General features: G+C 39.5%; 2 protein-coding genes across 2 annotated transcripts; one reads left to right on the top strand and one right to left on the bottom strand.

The window, feature by feature from the left end:
• Positions 1–933: 933 nt before the first annotated feature.
• Positions 934–11,451, bottom strand: LOC101471431 (mitochondrial adenyl nucleotide antiporter SLC25A24). Its single transcript, XM_004542542.4, has 11 exons — positions 11,295–11,451; positions 8,055–8,272; positions 7,686–7,812; positions 7,476–7,563; positions 7,210–7,321; positions 5,066–5,224; positions 4,825–4,977; positions 4,610–4,717; positions 4,333–4,500; positions 3,997–4,147; positions 934–2,191 (listed from the first exon to the last, which is right to left on the bottom strand). The coding sequence occupies exons 2-11, from the start codon at positions 8,229–8,231 to the stop codon at positions 2,010–2,012; spliced, it is 1,425 nt and encodes a 474-aa protein (XP_004542599.1). The 5' UTR covers positions 8,232–8,272; positions 11,295–11,451; the 3' UTR covers positions 934–2,009.
• LOC101471143 (EEIG family member 2) lies at positions 10,726–18,726 on the top strand. Its single transcript, XM_004542541.4, has 11 exons — positions 10,726–11,068; positions 12,790–12,910; positions 13,161–13,190; positions 13,632–13,748; positions 14,223–14,269; positions 15,580–15,683; positions 15,967–16,062; positions 16,158–16,365; positions 16,567–16,703; positions 17,203–17,266; positions 17,534–18,726. Exons 1-11 carry the CDS (start codon positions 10,923–10,925, stop codon positions 17,574–17,576), a joined length of 1,113 nt encoding a protein of 370 aa, XP_004542598.1. The 5' UTR covers positions 10,726–10,922; the 3' UTR covers positions 17,577–18,726.
• Positions 18,727–19,119: the final 393 nt, after the last annotated feature.

Below are 19,119 nucleotides of genomic sequence, written 5' to 3'. Positions count from 1 at the left end.
AAATAAATCGTATTTTACGACTGACTGCATAGTTAAAAAAACACATAGTAAGTAATAAGCAAGTAATGTGATCCCAGTGAATATACAGCATTGTGCAAATCACCTCTCACCTATTTATATTTCCCTTCTAAGGAGCCAGACTTTACTGTAATTTTTTTAGTGTTCTTCAGCAGCAGTTCTCCAGGATTTCTGAAGATCTGTCAGTTTTATGTTTTTGACATTGACTGCTTTTTCACTTATTTTCAGTCCAATCTTTTCAAAGGAATTTTTAAAAATTGTTTTATTATTATTATTACTTTTATTATTATTATTTATGATGCCTACTATCAAACGTTTAATTAAAAATGCGGTTTGTATAGTATGTCTATACCCCCTGAGGCCCCAGCTTCCAAAAATCCTGGGGTATTTAACTTGTCTATGTGGGCAGTTTCATTTGAGCTTGAAGATACGGATTATGGAGCAGGGGCTTCTCTCAGTCCTTGGTGATGTAAACTCACTTCAGTGTGGACATGACTGTGTTCTGACTGTGTTCCAGGAGTTTTAAGTTCGTGGCAGGATTGAGCCTTGATGGTTCCTGAACATCCTAACCATTTTCCTCTCATCTGACAGTGACAATTTGGGTCTTCTTCTAAACTTTGGCAAATGGATGACACATCCAAACAAGTTGTTCAAGGAACAAGATTTCTGGACCTGCAATTGTTTAGAAAGAATTGTTTAGCTGTTTAGCAAGAATCCAAAATTCAACTGTACACATTTTCCCTTCCCTCCTAATTTTGGAGGATTTAATTTGTTATGGAAAAAAAATGCACCCAGAAATTTCAATCAAAAATACAAAGCTGATGCAAAAATATTCTCAGTTTTTGTATTTCTGTTTCATCTCCTTCATCATAGATGCTAACCGGATGGAAGTTCCTTACTGACACCAACACAAAGTTTATGTTCTGTGTGGAAACAAATCCACAGTTTTTGTCTTTATTGACCACTTGGCAAAGATTTCAACACATCAGACCGAGTTTCCAATCAGTGATCCTTACATTACTGAGGAGGCAATATCAGCATTCAAGCCTCCCTGGAAGGACCAAGTTTCAACAGCTAATAAATCAAGACTAGTTTCAAGCTCAGAAAATGTCACATAAACTAAACACAGAAGATTGTTATCATGCATGCTACATCTAAACTCCATCCACTTGGCTGTGTGAAAGAGTATGAAACAAATGAATGAATGTTAACTGTAGCAGGAATGTGTTGTGCGTATGTACTAGGTTGAAATGAGGATTGAAACATGACAAACATATGCTTCTTGCAAGTATTTTTCATCGTTAAATCCCATAAATAAGCATAACTGGAAACATATATACAGTAATTTGTATAGTTATAAAACACGTCTTCTGATGTTATCATCAGATTTACACACACATAAGGCACATTTAAATCGTTATCAAACAGAGAGATCGGTGGTTTTCACATTGCACAAGATGTGTGTCTTCATTCACACACTGTTCCAGTGTTAACAAGTATTCGTTTGTCCAAGCCAGCTATTTTTAGTGGACAGCTGCTGATTGGAGAACAGTTTGTTTGGAACCGCTGTCACTTAGGGCAGGTGTTTACAAAATCATGTATACAGTGCATAGACATGTGAAAGGTTCAGCTGACATAGCGTCATTTTTCAAACAAAGGAAACGCACAACGCTATGTCGCGTATTTGTTTCATCACAGTTTAAAGGAATATCCGTGGCATAAATGAAATGAGCCATTATACTTAACACGTTTTAGTGTTTTTCCAGAACTGTCTTTTTGTGTGTAAATAACGCAAGTAAATGCAGGAAGAATGGTATGTTTTACAGTAAGAAAAAAAACATTTGAGCATGCATACCACAAATTATTAATGCTTTAACTACTGGCAGACGGCTCTTAAAACATGCACTGTATGCTTGATTGCCGTCTGTCTTTTTGGAATTATTTCAGGCATTTTCAAGTCTGACATATTAAGTAAACCTTTTTTTGCAGTATCATTTGGAGATCCCTAAGCCACTCTTCATATACTCATAAACCACGTAGCTAATGCTGACTGCAGGAATGACTTTCATGAAGTTCGGCAGGATGCCCCGGTAGAGTCCAAAAACACCATCTTTGGCTACAATCTTCTTCATCAGAGAACTCATAGAAGGCTGGTTTGATGGTTCCAGAGATGCTGCAAAGAAATATTAGCTATGTTAGAGAACCAATTAAAAAGCAAAAAATAAACTCACTGGCCACTTTGTTAGGTACATCTGCCCAACTGACTTAATGCAAATATGTAATTAGCCAGTCACATAACAGCAACTCAACATATTTAGACATGTAGCCATGGTCAGGACGACCTGCTAAAGTTCAAACTGAGAATCGTTTAAGTGACTTTGATTGTGGCTGGTTGTTTTTGTCAGACAGGCTGGTCTGACCATTTCAGAAACTATTGATCTGCTGGGATTTTCCCACACAGTCGTCTCTAGGGTTTATAGAGAATAGTTAGAAAGAGAAAACATCCAACGAGTGCCAGTTCTCTTGGTGAAAATGCCTTGTTGATGTTAGATAACATGTAAGCATGTCTTGTATCAAACAGTTCAGGCTGCTGGCAGTGTAATGGTGGAAGAAATACTTTTTTTTTTTAGCACATGTGGGGTCCCTTAGTACTAGGGATGGGTACCGATACCCTGTGCCATTATGGCACCGGTTCTGACATAAACGGTAGTAACCAGACCGAAAAGCAGCGCACATTTCGGTGCTTTTTTTTTTCCTGAGATGTCATACACTTTGGATTCCAGCCAATCATTTTACCTTTCCAAGGATAGTAGGCGGGCCCAGGTACGTACGTTCTTTTAGAGCAGAGCTACAGATTAAAAATGCCCAAGGCGAAGCGGTCAAAAGTCTGACTGTACTTCACAGCAAAAGATGCAAACTCAGCAGCCTGCAACAAGTGCTTTAAGGTGATCCTGTGATACTGTCAAAGGACGTAACACCTCGAATCTAATGAAACACCTGGTGACGCATAGCGTTTTTTTAAAAGCCGAGAAATGCACCGTATTTGATAGCTTGCTGCGAGACCTTTCACTGAGCACATCTACTGCGGATGTGGTAAATCTCCATTAGCGAGTTAGTGCGGATCGCCCCGTGCATGGGGCTGGACGGTGCTTATCATTTTGCAGAAAAAAAGAGACTGCTGAAAATAAAAACGTAAGAGGTTTTTGGACAAAGTTTGTGTTCTCCATTCTTAAGCACCGGTTCGAGCACCGGCACCGTTTCAAAAGTACCAATTTGGCACCTTACTTAGTACCAACTGAGCATTGTTCAAGCACAGCAGCCTACCTTAGTATTGTTGCTAATCACGCCCATCCCTCTATGACCACAGTGTACCATCTTCTGATGGTTAATTCCAACAGGATAAAACCTCATATCACAAAACTCAAACCATCTCAAACTGAGATTTTGAACATGACAATGAGTTCACTGTTCCTCAGATGGCCTCCACAATCACCAGATTTCAATCTAAGAGGAGAGTCACATTGTGGATGCCAGTATGAACCAAGGATTGTCTCTGGGGAATGTTTCCAGCACCTTGCTGAATCTATACCAAGAAGAATCCAACCTGATAACAGCAACATGTAACTAATAAAATGGCCAATAACAGCCAACATTTTTGTCTATTCGTTTCTTTACTCATATAGCACTGATTTGTCAGTTTGTGAGACCATGACCCTGTCTAAATGTTACACTCAAAAAACAACTTTCATCTCAAAGTGAACAACATTAAAGAGGAATGCCCTTTTTCAGATGGAGCCCCTTTACATTACGTGGGCTGTAACACAAGTATATATTTACAGAAAACATGGATCACTTTTACAGAACCTTTACACCATCAAATGCAACCCGCCCACCTTGAAAAATATTGTGCTATTATTATGCTACGAAGGGGCTACCTAGTTATGTCATTACTATTTTCAAATATCAGGCTGTGTTTACCTTGTGCTTGCATCCGAGTGCGCACAAGTGCGAGTGGATAGCTTGCCAGCTGGCCACAGGTACTAGAGATGGTTCCACAGCCCAGCAACACCAGCACTCCAGGGTTGGCTGACTCAGTGGCGTAATGTGCCAACCAAGTGTTCTTTAGAGTCTAGAGAGTTATGATAAGAGAAATGAGAATTCAGCTAATGTGCAAAATCAGCATAACACAAAACTTTCTCTCATTTAATTTAATGCAACTCTGCACGATGGATTGGTTTAGTGCGCATATAAATGATCTAATTAACTGAAGTGCAATCCATGGTGAAATATCCATGCGTCACAAAGCCAGCATACCTCATAAACAGCCAGGTCTATCCCAGCGTAGGGAAGGATGCCCAGTGAGTTTGGTACGTAGCCCTTGTAGAAAGCTTTGACGCCCTCCTTCCTCAGGATCTTCTTGGCACAATCAAACATTCCTGCATACTGGCCAGTTTTCCTAAGCGTCAACCGCGTCTTTAATACCTAAGAGAGAAGCAATGCATAAAAAATACAAAAGAGGTCAGATTCGGTTGGTTTGCGTGGAGAGGAGGTGTTACCACATCCAGTGAGGCAGCATCACAGATCTTGTTACCTCCATTGGGTAGATTGTTGTCTGTGCTGTGGCCCCAGCCAGAGAGCCAGCCAGAAACCTCTGGTGGGTCTCAATCTTCGCTCCTTCTGATGATAACAACCTCTTATACTGCAGCAGAAAACGTAAAAAGCCACAATATTTGTTACTACATTTAATAGCTGCAAACAGAAGTATTTAAAAAAAAAAATTCACATTTCAGCAGTATGGTTCCTTACTTGTTCATAAGCCATGAACTTAATCGCCGTCTCGGGTGCAATCTTTAAAACATTTATTCCATTTCCCCTCCACAGCGAAGTCACACCTCCTTCTGCAATCATTTGCTTAAAGCCCCCTAGCAGACTTATCCGGTTGGCCTTTGAAGAATGAACCTGCAGTGCAAATATATGCTTTAAGTAAAACACGGTCACAGACATCTATTTATCCATCTATTTGTTCCACTTCTGTCATATTTGTCACCTGCATGAAGACTTTCACTCGGTCCAGTGGGGCAGTACCGGTACGAGAAACAGCCCCTGCCACAGCACCTGCAACAAGCTGCTTCCACCAGCCACCTGTGCTCTTCTCTTCCTCTGTGAATTCATCTGGGATTGCAAGACTGTCACCTATGTCCAGAACCTAGTGATTACATAAGCAGATTTACTCAGCGAGACCAAATTCATGAACCCTGGCACATCTGATTTACAGTCATGGGAAAAAGAAAGCTCTCACAGGACTCTAAGCAGTCCAGAACCATTTTTAGCAACAATAACGTTAAGTATGATCATTTTTATCAGTCTTTTGCGTCAATGTGGATGAATTCTTATTTAAAACATTGCTTCACTTCATTGAGGTTTGCAGGCACAGCTCTCTTAAGGTCCCACCCCAGGATTTCAGGTTGAAACCTTGATTCTTTTCTTTTTCAGCCATTCTGTTCATTCTGCAAGACAGATGGCCTCATATTTGACTCTAGAATACTTAATTATACAGAGGGGTTCGTACTCAGTGGCTGCATGGTACTTCCTCCTCTGTGCTGGCAGCTGTTATGAGGCATTTGTGCTGATATGCTGAGTTTGGTTTTCACAGCTTTAAATATATTGATGTGCATTATGGCCAAACATCTCCAGCTTGGTCTCATCTGTCCAATGACATTGTTTTCACAAGACTGCATAGAGTCCTGTGAAACCCTTATTTTTCTTCTGACTGCATGTCTGTGAGCAGACGGGATAATACTGTAGATACAAACACAGACTCTTATTAGTATTTCTCTTTATGTGTAATACACATTATAAAATGCCTTATAGGTGAATTTCTTTGCCTTTGATAATGACTCTTTCACTGAAGGGTTGTGCCACTTAAGGGTTTCTTTGTGTGGTTTCAAATGTACAAGGTCAAAAACAACAACTTCTCCTTTTTGAGGTCAGTGATGCAGAAGCAGTTATATTGTAACCAGAAGGCAACATTTACAAAATCTTCAACACGAGCTGTCAGCCAAAAGATGAAAACATTATAAAAAAACAACAACCACCACTATTTTAGATGTGTAAATCATTTAAAAGGGTTGTAAAAAAGGATATGCAGTGAGGAAAAGCTGAAACCCTTTGAGCCAAAGAATGATTTGAGCTCCTTGTCCTTTCACTAGAATAACTACCGAGCTGAATAAACCCTTATCTAGTATATGCAGCGTTTTCCCCAAAGCTTAAAGCACTACTGTGAGCTCTATTTGAAGCTGAAAGTCAAACTTAGAGTGCCAAGTGGGAATTTTCAACTGTAACGCCGCCTCAAGTTGGACTTACAACTCAAGATGTCAGTGCAGCCCCACCAAACCTGAATTAACAATCCAACATGGCAGCAGTATACGAAAACACAGTAAAGCTGTACAACTTCTAACCTGTACTATCAATGTTGTATAGCTCCCTAAATGAGCCACTCACAGAGCACTGACCAGACTCCATCCATGAATGTCCTGCAGCACGGTTTATAAGTATTGCCAGTGATGGATACATGGCTCTACCTTGCTAAGAAGCACAACAAATCCTGTTTTCCCTCTTTTCCTACTTTAATACTGGAGCACGCTCAGTTCGGTAGAGACACCCAGCTCTGATATCTGACTTCTGAGATAAATGGAACACATCATTAGTTAAAAACACACTCTACTGGCAGTCTAATGCAAAGCTAAGGGGAAAGGCAAAGGTTCTTGGACTTGCTGCGGTCATCTGTAGGGCACGTTTCCTGTATGACAATGCAGTTCTGCCTGAAAAAGACTTCAGATACAAGCTCTGTGAAGGACAGGCACTGTTTGGCTCGTGGCTAAAATCTTGCGCTGAACAAGTACTAGAGCAATCAAAGATGTCTTTCTTAGCACTAGCAAGAGGTGGAGGAGTGAGCTGGGGGGGGGGGGGGGGGGGGGGAGTGTGCTGCTATGACCTAATTATCTTGCCCAGGTCACCACTTCCAAAGCTGCTGCCTTGTGTGAACTGCAGAGGAAATCTATAAAGCTAGCACGAGAGGACTACACAGCATGTGATTCGCTTCACAGCAACTGCCTCTGTGTGTGTACGTCCACTAAAAGCACTTGTCTGTGATACAGACAGTATATGTGAGTGATTTTATATGATACATACTGAGGAGTGTTTCCAGTAGCGTATAATCTCTTCCAGGTTGTGAGCAGGGCATAACAGGAAGTGTTCCCTCCACTCGTTCCAGTCAACCATCATGGTTCCATCTATATCCATACTGAGGAAACACAAGTTTTTATCCTATGAAATGTATGATTATTGTATGGAAGTACACTATCCGATCACATATACTTCACATAATCTTAAATTTTATTCTTCAGACACATTGTAACCAGACACATGTCACAGTGCGTAAAAAGTGGAGGTCAAACCTCTGTAAGATTTTTAGGGCATCCTCTCCGCTGACACCTATGCCCAGCTCTGCAAGAGACTGCTGGATCTCTGAGGAATCGATGCGCCCTGACACATAAACACTCCAGTGAAACAAGCTGCAGTATGTGACTGTGTAAACATTCACTGGAAAGCCATGTGACTAAAGCAGAGCGTTCATTTATTTCTTGCAACCTCCCTCCTCTCCCTACCATCATCATTTTTGTCCAGGCTCTTAAACGTCAGCCACAGCTTCTTCTCGTGCTCCTTCAGATACTTGGTAAACTCGTTGAAGTCCAGGCACCCGTCTTTATTTTGGTCACCAGATGACACTATTTTCTGTAAGGTAGAGATATAGTGTAAGTGTCTCTTCATTTATATTCACAGTGTCTCACTCTCTGTCTCTAAAACACACACACACACACACACACACACACACACACACACACACACACACACACACACACACACACAGGCTGTTAAGTGTCATATTACTACGGAAATGCATGCAAAACGAGCAGGCCAGGACTTGAAACTCATATCTCTGTGTGAGTCCTCTCCCTCAGCAGACTGATATTTACCTGTGCAGCACCCTGGCGGAATATGCCCATTGCCTTGAGGCCCTCTCGTAATTCAGCAACATCCACCTTCCCATCTTTGTTGGTGTCGAGCCTTTCAAACAGGTCCTGGTACGACCTCTCACTGTCGGTATCCCAGCACCGGGCATTTGACAGTAACGTCCGTAACGTCTGATACATTGTAGAGCTAATGTGCAAACTGGGTCCAGACCTGAGCCGTCCTGCAGTCGGAGTCAAATTAGCAAGCCATACTGAAAATCACCCATAAATCCAATGCAAAATCCACATGCGAACTCGTCGTAGGCAGTGACAAATCGGGCTTTTACTCGGGTTATTCTGCAGCCTGCCCTATGCAAAGGTGCGCTCCGGAGCGTTTCGGGGGAACTGCAGTGATCTGTGGGCGGAGCAGTGTAGGCTACGTAACTACACAGAGTTTTTTACGGAAAAGCGGGAAACATGGCAGCATATGAAAGCGGTGGAGAAAAAAAAAAACTCACGGAGGGACCATATGCATAATCCGGCTTATGATTTTAAAACCGAAGTTAATCATCGTTTGCCCATGTGACATGTGAGAGTGCATAACAGAGGACATTTAATCTTTTCATGTAACAGGACGTGTGAGTACAGCGCAGCACCGCTCCTCTCCAGCAGAGGGCGACGTTTCACTGCACAGAAACAGCAACGGGGTAATACTAAACTGTATGCATAACACACTGAGGTTATTATAGGTAACTAAACCAGATTTCAGTCAACTTGAATTACCCCCCCCCCCAAAAAAAAACAAAACAAAACAAAAAAACAAAACAAAAACAAAAGAAACCCCCAACTTTATAAAAAAAAAAGCAAAAACGAACTGAACAATCAAGCAGTCCCTGACACGACAGCCTTTGTGTTGTAATATTTGTTCTACACTTTTAAATCGTACCCTTGATAAATGTTTCTGTACTATAGCAAACAAAAAGACAGGCAAACTAAGCTTAAATATGAACAATCAAATCCACTTTGGAAAATAACTGAAAGTAAATTGGACTGAAAACCAAAGCATTTTAAAAAGTAAATAAAAAGGCAAAACTATAATAATGATAGTTTTTAAATGTTCTTCAAAGAACCATTTTAAAAAAGGTTCTTTGAGAAACCATTTAAACCATTTCTTAATGGTTCTTTGGGGCACCTTTAAAGGTTCTTCAGTGAACTACTGAAAGAAATGGTTCTTCAAAGAACTATTGCTTGAAAGGTTCTTTGTGGCATTAAAAAGGTTCTTCTATGGTATCGGTCTAAAGAACCACTTTTGGTTCCAGTTGACACCTTTATTTTTACGAGTGTAGAGTAGCCTATACTATATGTGCTGATAACTGCGGTTTCAGCCTGTTGACTGGTTATGCATCAGCTCAGGATTGCTTAAATTTGAGCGACTTCTGGTTTATTTTGTGAACGGTATAAAAGTCACGTCTAACCACAAGTTGGATACTTCCTGCCATTCCCATGGATGACACCCAAAAGTGTCCGCACGTCTACATTACTGACAAATGAGGCTATGTTTTAGATAAAGAAAAAAAACTTTTATCCATCAGTCTTTTAGTAGATTCAAACATCTCCACCATAAGCTAGAAGATTAAAGCTGCTCACAGCCATAATGTGCTATCTGGTACTTTTCCCATGTGTTGTTTTTATATATTTTTATTTTTCAGTAAAGCAACTGAACGCATTCAATTTAAATTTTATTAAGATAATTCTTTCATCTCTCATATCACATCCTGTTTGCACGTTGTTCTATTTTATCTTGTTAAGGTAGTCTACTTTATTTAGCTGATTTTATTATAGAATGTAAAGTCATGTGAAAAACAAAGATTTCACCGGACTGCATGTAGTCATGCTAAAAACAAAGTAAATCCTTCCTTATTTCAGGGTAATTAAGCGATTAAGTAACAACCAGGTTTATTAATTGATCAGGAAGTATGAGCACCTCTTTAAAAGCAGGGATTTTGGCAGTTTGCTGATTTGAAGCGTTCAGTCTTCCCAGGAGTGGATGCCCAAGCAAATTCAGCCCAAAGCCACAACATGTGATGCTTAAAGAAATAAGAAGAACATCACACCACAGTTTAGGTTTGCAAAACTGCCTCAGAGCAAACCACGCGATATCTGGACTAATATCCTTTGGACAGATGAGAACAAATTGGGGATGTATAGCCATAATGAACAGCACCACATCTGTAAAAACCTTTTCGCATAACTTTATTCAGGTTTTCCAAACCTTTTTTGTGAAAGTAAATGTTATCATTTTTTATTATTATTTTTGTCCTCAGCTAGCAATTACTTCTGTAATGATCACTTTGCTCACTACTGATGGAAAGATAAGATAAGATAAAGGTCAGGTCAGGTTAAACCGTATACAGTCTGAGATGACATTGTTCCATGCATTTATTAACAACGTTTACATTTTAATAGTGCTAACTGCGGACAACTCAACTTTAAACCATCTTGTTTTGCATTTCCTCCTTTTGTCACATGCCACCTTCTGTTTTGTCTTTTATGGTCAGTGCTGACCCCCCACAAGAGGTGTTGCTGGTGTTGCCCCAGTGAGTTTCAGCCACACTGTAACAACTGTACCAATACCCACCTACACACGTTAAATTCGGGCTGTCGGCATTTCTTTTTTTTCCCTTTAACCTAGCTGTCCAATCACACCGCGGAATTTCCCTGGCGTCATTAATATTGTGTTTCAGTGGGTGGGAAGGAAGAGATTTGAACTTTGAGTCGTGTCTGCAGAGCAGCGACAGCTGAGTGAGCAGCAGAGACAGCTCGGAGAAAGTGTTCGGCTGTCTACCACCTCCACAGTTTCACCCGGATACTTGCGCTGCACAGTCTCACATCATGTCGTTTATTCTTATGAAGAAAAAGAGATTTAAATTTAAGGTGGACTTCGACTTGGAGGAATTGTCGTCGGTTCCCATTGTCAACGGAGTTTTATTTTGTAAAGTCAGACTACTGGATGGAGGTTTTGCTGAAGAGTCCTCCCGGTAAGATTTTTCTTATAATTTAATTTAGCTATTTATAGCAACAGGTCACTAGTTGTTTGGGAAGACTTTCATCAGTCAGGCCCAAATTCAGCTTATTTTTGACATCTGTTTGCATTTATTGCGTCGTGGTTGCTTCTTCGGTGCCTACAGCATTCCGCTGTATTCGTAGCTGACGTTTAGCTAACTCAACACCAGCTGTTCGCTAACTTAAACAACTTAAACTTACCTCAACGACAGTTGAAGACCTGTATGTAAGGAGGCAACAGAAAAGACCAGCAGAGTGATTTAACGCATTAAAACGAACACAGAGACTCTCGTTCGTCGTTTCAAGAGACAGATACTTTTTTTAAAATCTAACCCATATTTGTAAAGTTTATCTAAGCAATTGCTAAGCAACAACTGCTGTTAATTGTGTAGTGGAACAGTGAGACCACCGGTTGGGATATTAACAATAATGGTTAACATTGAGGTGTTTGTTTGTTTAATATAACACTGACTCTGGTTGAAACAAATATTTAAAGTTACACTTTCATACATTGTTTTTCTAATGATTAAAAAAAAAATACAAATCTACAGTAATCACGTGTCCCTAATTTATGGCAGTGAGAAGCCCCAGAACAGATTGTTGTTTTTTCAATTCAAAGGCGCATGCTAGGTCATAGTCTCCTGGGACGCTGTTTTTTACTGTACGTTACTTTAATGAGTCACTCTGGAAAAACGGAGTCGGAAGCGCTGGCCCTCATTACTTTGCTATGGTAACTCTCCCTAAACTATTGTGTAAACACGGTATTCTTAAGTTTATCCTGCCTCAACCACTGCTTTTTATTTCCTGCTTCCTTTGCAAATAACCTGCAAACACTCTGTCTGTCTGTCTGTCTGTCTGTCTGTCTGTCTGTCTGTCCGTCCGTCCGTCCGTCCGTCCGTCCACCCACCCATACATACCTTAAAAAAAACAACAACAATAAAACAACTTTGTTCCCAAAGTTTGTAAAAGTTTTAGCTATCATTTATTTATTTGGCTGATTTTTCAGGTTTTGACTGGTGATCCTGTGCATGGAGCTTTTGTGTCTCAGTGATTGTAGATGTAATTGCTCGATAATAACTTGTCCAAACCATAACTTTCCTTTTTGGAAGATAGATAGATAGATAGATAGATAGATAGATAGATAGATAGATAGATAGATAGATAGATAGATAGAGAGTCTGCAATGATAGGATTGCATTCAGTTTCATTGCACATGTGGAACAACAATAAAGATGTGTTCTGTTTTATTCTACTGCCCAAAAAACTACCTGGCTACTTTTGTGGTTTTGAGAGCTGCTTTTAGAAGGACAGTATAAAAACTATTTAGAAGCATCTCATTATACTTCTTGAAAACCTGCATACAAAAATAAAACTGTGACATTTCCTAACATAAAAGAATGTGCTAAATTGATACGCATGTTTGTTACTCAATATCAGACTATTGCAGTTAAATATTTGCTGAGGATGAGTTATCTCAAGACATCATCTGATAGACAACGAAGGACAAGGGCTGGAAATTAGCAATAGCTATAAACTTTATATGCAGCACACCAGTTTGAGAATTGCGGAAGCATAAAAGGAGCTTGTTTACTGCTTGAATAAGTGCTAATCCTTTCTTCTCCACACATTTGGAAGCTATTAAGATACTGTGATATATCTGTATGTCCACTAGTGATTAAATCCACTTGTCTTACAGGGAGCCCGTCCAAGCCAACTGTGTGCGCTGGAAGAAGAAATTCTCTTTCATGTGTAAGATGAGTGCCAACGCTGGGACGGGTGTGCTAGACCCCTGTGTGTGCCGTGTGTCGGTGCGCAAGGTACAAAACCCTTTGTTTCTGTTTTGCTGACACAATTTAGAATGCACAGTGTGAGTTGTTCCATAGCCATAGTTCATGCAGTGAACAGAGACTTGAGTGTCTATTTACATAAGGTTAGAAGAACTGTTGTAACTTCAACACAGCAGTTCATTGTTGTTCACGGACTTTAGTTGTCCTGCAAAAACTTATAGAGGCAAGGAATAGTAAATAAACAGGCAAATGATGTGATATCACTTTTTTGTCATTTCAGGAATTGAAGGGTGGAAAAACATACGCAAAGGTAACACTTTTCTTCTAAAGTGTGTAGAATTGTTGTGGTGGAAAGAAATCTGCTTAATAACAAGTCTTATCAAACCTTTCTAAGATAACGATGATAACGAGGCGTCCTTCAGATGCCCTGAGAATTTTTTTTTTTTTTAATAGCTTGCAGTTTCTGGCTTTGGTCACTGATTGGGGGGAAAAAAAAGACTGACATGTTAACCAATAACTCCAATGAGGAGTTAAAGAATTAAGCAATCTTATTTCTCAAGTTTCCAAGATCCCAACTCATGCAGGTTACATTGTTTCCCATAACTAGACCTGCATCGAATTTCTGTGTTTGTAGGACTTAAATCTCGTGATCCTTTGTAAAAAATAAAATAAATAAATCTATATTTAAGGTATGTCAGCTGACTTCTAATCAGTTCAAACTTGTTGAGTTGTCACTTTTCACTCTGCACAGCTGGGCTTTGCTGACTTGAACCTGTCTGAGTTTGCTGGGTCTGGCAGCACAGTACGACGCTGTCTCCTGGAGGGATATGACACAAAGAACACCAGACAAGATAACTCAATTCTCAAGGTATGACAATGATGCAAGACACACAGCTTTAAAACAACAATAAATAAGATGGAAAGGGACCTTAAGAGTATCTATCACACTGGTCATGTGTTGTCACAGCTCAGTAGTTCACTCTTGTTTGTCTGTTCACATTAAGAAAACTAAGTGAATTTCTCAATAGACAAGAACACACATATATGTGAGGAAGCTGAATGTGTGACATACATTGGGGAAAAAGTGAGTGTCCTGAAAGCTGAGACAAGACATGTCTGAGCTTGTGACTTGTAAACTACCTGCACTGTGGGAATGAGGTTAAAATATATGTGTTCCTCCAGGGGCAAAGAGAAAGACATGCAATCAACTTTCTCAGAAAATCTTATTATATTAACCACACTTAAAAGATACCGTGTGAAACCAAACTAGAAAGCAGAAAGCTGTATGCCTTTGTATTCCTTTCTAAAGCTGCCAATCCTGTTGCTCTTGTCTCTGTCACAGGTTGTCATCACCACACAGCTTATGTCTGGAGATCCCTGTTTTAAAACGTAAGAGTGCTTCTTCAACCTAACATCTCACACGTGCAACTAAGAAATTCTTAAATTATCTTTTTTTTAATATATATATATATATATATATTTATTTATTTAATTTTGATAAATACTCAATTTGGTTTGCATGCCTAACTGCAAAGCTTTACATTTGTGGTTGCAACGAAAGTCTGCTCCTGAGGTATAAACGTCTGCTTCTAACCTCAGAGGAAGTGCTTTCTTGACTTCCTGTCTGTCCTAAAGTGACACCCTTACACATGTTATCAGTAATGAGATCCAGAGAAGTAATGGCAAAGTACTTTGTAGGTAAGGCCTTATTGTTGTCTTATCTGAGAGCTAATGATGCCTCACCCAAAACATTGAGCTGCCCAACCTTAAGAGTGACCAATGGCTGATATGTGATCAGAAGCTTTATGTAGAACAGGTTTGTCGCAAATGATGTGATGTAACGTCGCACTCCTGGCAAAGACTGTACCATGTGCAAACATTAAGCTGCCTTTCTTGATATTTCTTTCCTGTTTCAGCTCATGCTTAGTGTAATAACACACAAGCTGTTGCCCTGGAGATGTCTAGAGCTTAGTCACCCACCCACAGAGTGTTACTCATTGTGTGTGTGTGTGTGTGTGTAGGATTTACAAAGCGGAGGAGAAAGGATGCTCTTTTTTTCACACTTTGTAGAACTCACGTTACTGTGCCTTTTGTTGTTTGTCAAACTAGAGGTTGCTCATAACTTGCTTATAACTAATACTAACCAGTGTGATCAAACAGCCAGTTGTTTATGAGTAAATGTGTTTGAATATTATCGTCAAAGCTACACAGAAAGTGTGTTTACATGGATGGTTGATATTTTGACTTGGCAGTAAAAGCACCAGCTGATTCCAGTAGGGACACACCAGCTGTGAAGCCAACATGCTTTCTGGCTGCATGTGTTTTTGAATTTGCCCTTCATTTTAATGTCATCTACATACGTAAAACATGCACTTTATACAGTTGTGGCAGAATATCTGCCCACCACAGACACACTTGCATAGAAACGCTTACCCAAAAGTATTCAGAAACCACTTATGTGTTATTTCCAGCTATAGTAGGTGTCTATGATAGCACAACACCAGCGACAGCTGTTCCAGCTGTAGCAAAAGGTGTCACAGTTGAATCAGTGAGCAACCCGGCAAGCTCACCTAGTCGTGAATTATCAATTCAGTAACCAGCTGTGGTTTCCATGCCACAATAAGCCAAAAGGTCTGATGTAGGGAAGCTTTGTTTACATAAGTTTTAATGAAGTTAACCAAAACCTGTGTTCCCTTTAGTCCCCCATCTACAGCCATGACTCTGGGGATCCCACAGGCAAATGCAGAGGGTCTACTTGAGGGGAGGAAAGGAGGAGACATGCACATATCACACTCAGTCTCTGGTACGTATATGTAGCTTATGGCAAATACCCTTTAATATTACTGGTCAGTTTCTTACAGAAACACAGATATTTTTTGGGAGACTGTAATGGGGTCGAATATGAAATCAATATTCCTTAATCATGACACTGGATAGCAGTAGCTGCATTTACGTTTTATCATGTTTTATCATGTTTTGTTATGTTTTGTCAATTATGATAGCAAAGCTATAAAAAATGTCTGATTTCTATTTAATTTACTGCAATTTATTATAATTTACTGAATACATCACTTTTTTTTTAACAGGGACTCCAGGAAAGTCTGTATCAGTGCCAGAGGAGCTGGTAACGTTTGGTCACTCTCGAACACCCAGCTATGCAAGTCAGCTGTCAAAAATTTCAGGTAGAAATACTGTGACACACATTTATTCACTTTAATCATTGGAAATGTTCTCATATTTATTTACTATATGGGTTTTTCCCCCTCACATGCTGTAGGTTACAGCTCAAACAACTCCAGTTTAACAGATCTGAGCCATCGGCGGAGCGGGTCAGGAGGTTCTGCCTCTACGGGCATCGGCAGCATCCTTGAACACAGTGATCAGCAGGTGGAGAGAGGAGAGAAGGAGAATAAGACTACTCCCCCAGTCCCAGCAACTTATCATCATACGTTTGACAGCCCTGCAATACATTTAAAGGCTCAAAGGTGATACAGACAGTTACTCTGACCTTGGAATAGTATGCTATTGATAAGATGGTGGTCTTTTGACCACTATTACATTATTTCCATGCTCTATTTAACCTGATGACAATGTATAGTATTTCCTAATTTATAAATGACATTTTTTTTCTTGGTGTTTGAACCCTGTATTTGCAATACTGACCCATGTTTCTCTTCCCTTGTTAGACACCCAGTCAAGCAGAACTCTGTGGAGAATCAGCTGAAAAGAGTCGATGCGACCAGAGTGGATGCAGATGATATAATTGAGAAAATCCTCCAGAGCCAGGATTTCAGCCACGGATTCTTGGACTCCAGTGCAGAGGGTGTGTACTCCTGATCTTGGTGTGGAACATTTCCCACCATGTTGCAGATGGGATCAAGTTACTTTGAGGTGTCGCAACAGTGTAATGTCTCTAGGGGTTAATCCAAGTCCTTAAACCAATCTTGCCAAAGATGATTCATCTTTCATGAAGAATTGCATAACTTATCACAGTAATTCCATGAGGTGTGGTTTAAACTCACATCTGGATAGCTACCCTGTTACAAAGTCTTAGAGAGAGAAGAGTTGTTTGTTGTGTTGAGATTAAGAAAGGATGAGTCTCCCTGTTTATTGAGACAAATGTTGCACACATTTTTGTGTGGAAATGCATCCTCAAGTATAAACTACCTACCTCTGTTCCTGAAAAGATCTTGCTTGCCTAAAACTCATTTATTGGTTGATTTAACCTTAAAACAAGTGGGGCATTTTTTTAAGCCCTGACTATAGGAGCTGATTTTCATTTTTCTTATTTCTAATGTGTATTTGTGTTTGTGTTGCTGCAGAGGAGGGGCTCAGCTTGTTTGTTGGTCCTGGAGGAAGTACAGCTTTGGGAAGCCAGCACATGAGGTGGGTTTGATTATGTAACCATGGGTTGGGGGTGCAAGACACCAGACACCAAACATTTACTATAAATATGGGCAATTAGAAGAAGGCTAAATAAGGGTTCTGATAAGGACTCTGTGTATCTGCTTTATACTCTGTGTAACTGGTCTTCATGTTCTATACTTAAGGGGCACATTTTCATGATAAAAATCAGATCTGCCAGATCAGATGGCGATCCTTATATTGTGTGTGTTTTCCTGTCCTGTAACAAACTGCGGCATTCTCTTTCAGGGTCGCAATTGGAGCCTTTGAGCAGGTGGTCATCAAGCGCTAGGCTTTGGAAAGCACGTGTCCCCACAAAGGGTGCTGTATTATTCTGATGCAGAGGCCAAAGGATTGAACAGTGGCTTTACCATCAGAACTTGCACCATCTCATTCCAAGGGAGATCTAATTTCTCTTATGCAATCACTCTCCAGCTGATGTGCAGCTTAGCCAGGACAGCCCCCTAGTGTTCAGGAAGTGGAGCTGAAGGCCACGTTATTGAAACGTTTTGCAGACTGAGATAATTGGTGCACTGATCTTCTTGTCCTCTTTGGAAAAAGTAAGACATACTGTAAGTCTTCTGCTTACCCCACTTAGTGGCATTTTCATGCTGGGGTTTTCATTTAAAAAAATGCTTAAAATAATTCCACATGTCCGTTAGATGTCTTTGGTACAGCTGTGATTTTTTTTTTTTTTTTTTTTTTTTTTTTTTAATTCACTTGAAGTGACAAGCCAAAATGTCTGTCAGTGAGTTTGTTTTGGTTTTGGTATTTAAGCTGCAAAAACAAAAGAGGGTTGTGGAAGAAATATGGCATATGACTGTGGGTTAAAGAGGGTTTTTTTCCTCTCTCTCATTTTTTTAACAGGTGTTTTCTGCAAGAAAGGTAAACTTTTGACATCTGTGAAAAGGATTTTATCTAAATGTAGATTCCAGACAATTGCACACCTCTACCTATGTAAAATCTAAGTATTATAAAACTGACAATGGTTATAGTTGGTTGGTTGGTTGGTTATTTATTGTGGTTATAGTAAGATTTTATTTTAATAATTCATGCTCAATACAAATGAACACCTTTCTTCATCTGGTTGTGATGAAGGGTTACAGCATTGAAAATATTGACATTAATACAGTTAATTGTGTGTGGATGTTAAGTTAATCAGAATCATAATAATAACAATAATAATACTAGTAATATTTTTTTAGTCACAAATTTGTTTTACCAAATTAAAGATGTACAATGCTTAATGTATATTTTGCTGCCAAATATACATCTTTTTACAGCATCTGTATCAGTATGTCATTCTGACAACCCGCTGGTTATCATCACATGCACATATCAGTTTATAGAGATTAACTGTATATACACTCAGTCAGTTTGTTGACATTTTCCTGCATTTATTGTCAACTTTTTTTTTTTTTAAATAAAAATTTTAATTCTGGAAAGTTTCTATCTAGTATTTGTGCTTCATTTCTAAATCCTAGTGCAGAAGAGTGTGAAAGACAGCCACATTTCAACAAAATAATTAAAAATGAAAGTAAACACTGAAAGAGAAACCTCGATGTTTGGAATAACTGGATTTTGTGTCTAAATTCTTGAAATGTGCACGCCAAAACCATAGATATTTTAAAAAAGAAAAATATAAAAAAAAAATTGACGATGCTACTTCCGGTTTGGGGAAAGCCTTTTCAAAATAAGAATTCGCTAACGACATTCACACGAATACCAACAGAAAGCTTACGTGTTTTGAATTAGTTATACCTGGATATAATTGTAAAACCACATCTTTTAAAACCGCATTTGTTTGACCTGTCAAATATAACTTAAACCATTCC

Source organism: Maylandia zebra, linkage group LG18 (genome assembly GCF_041146795.1).
Source record: "Maylandia zebra isolate NMK-2024a linkage group LG18, Mzebra_GT3a, whole genome shotgun sequence".
Classification (NCBI taxonomy): Eukaryota; Metazoa; Chordata; class Actinopteri; order Cichliformes; family Cichlidae; genus Maylandia; species Maylandia zebra.
The sequence above is the reverse complement of the archived record's forward strand: the minus strand, read 5'-3'. Positions and strand labels throughout refer to the sequence as shown.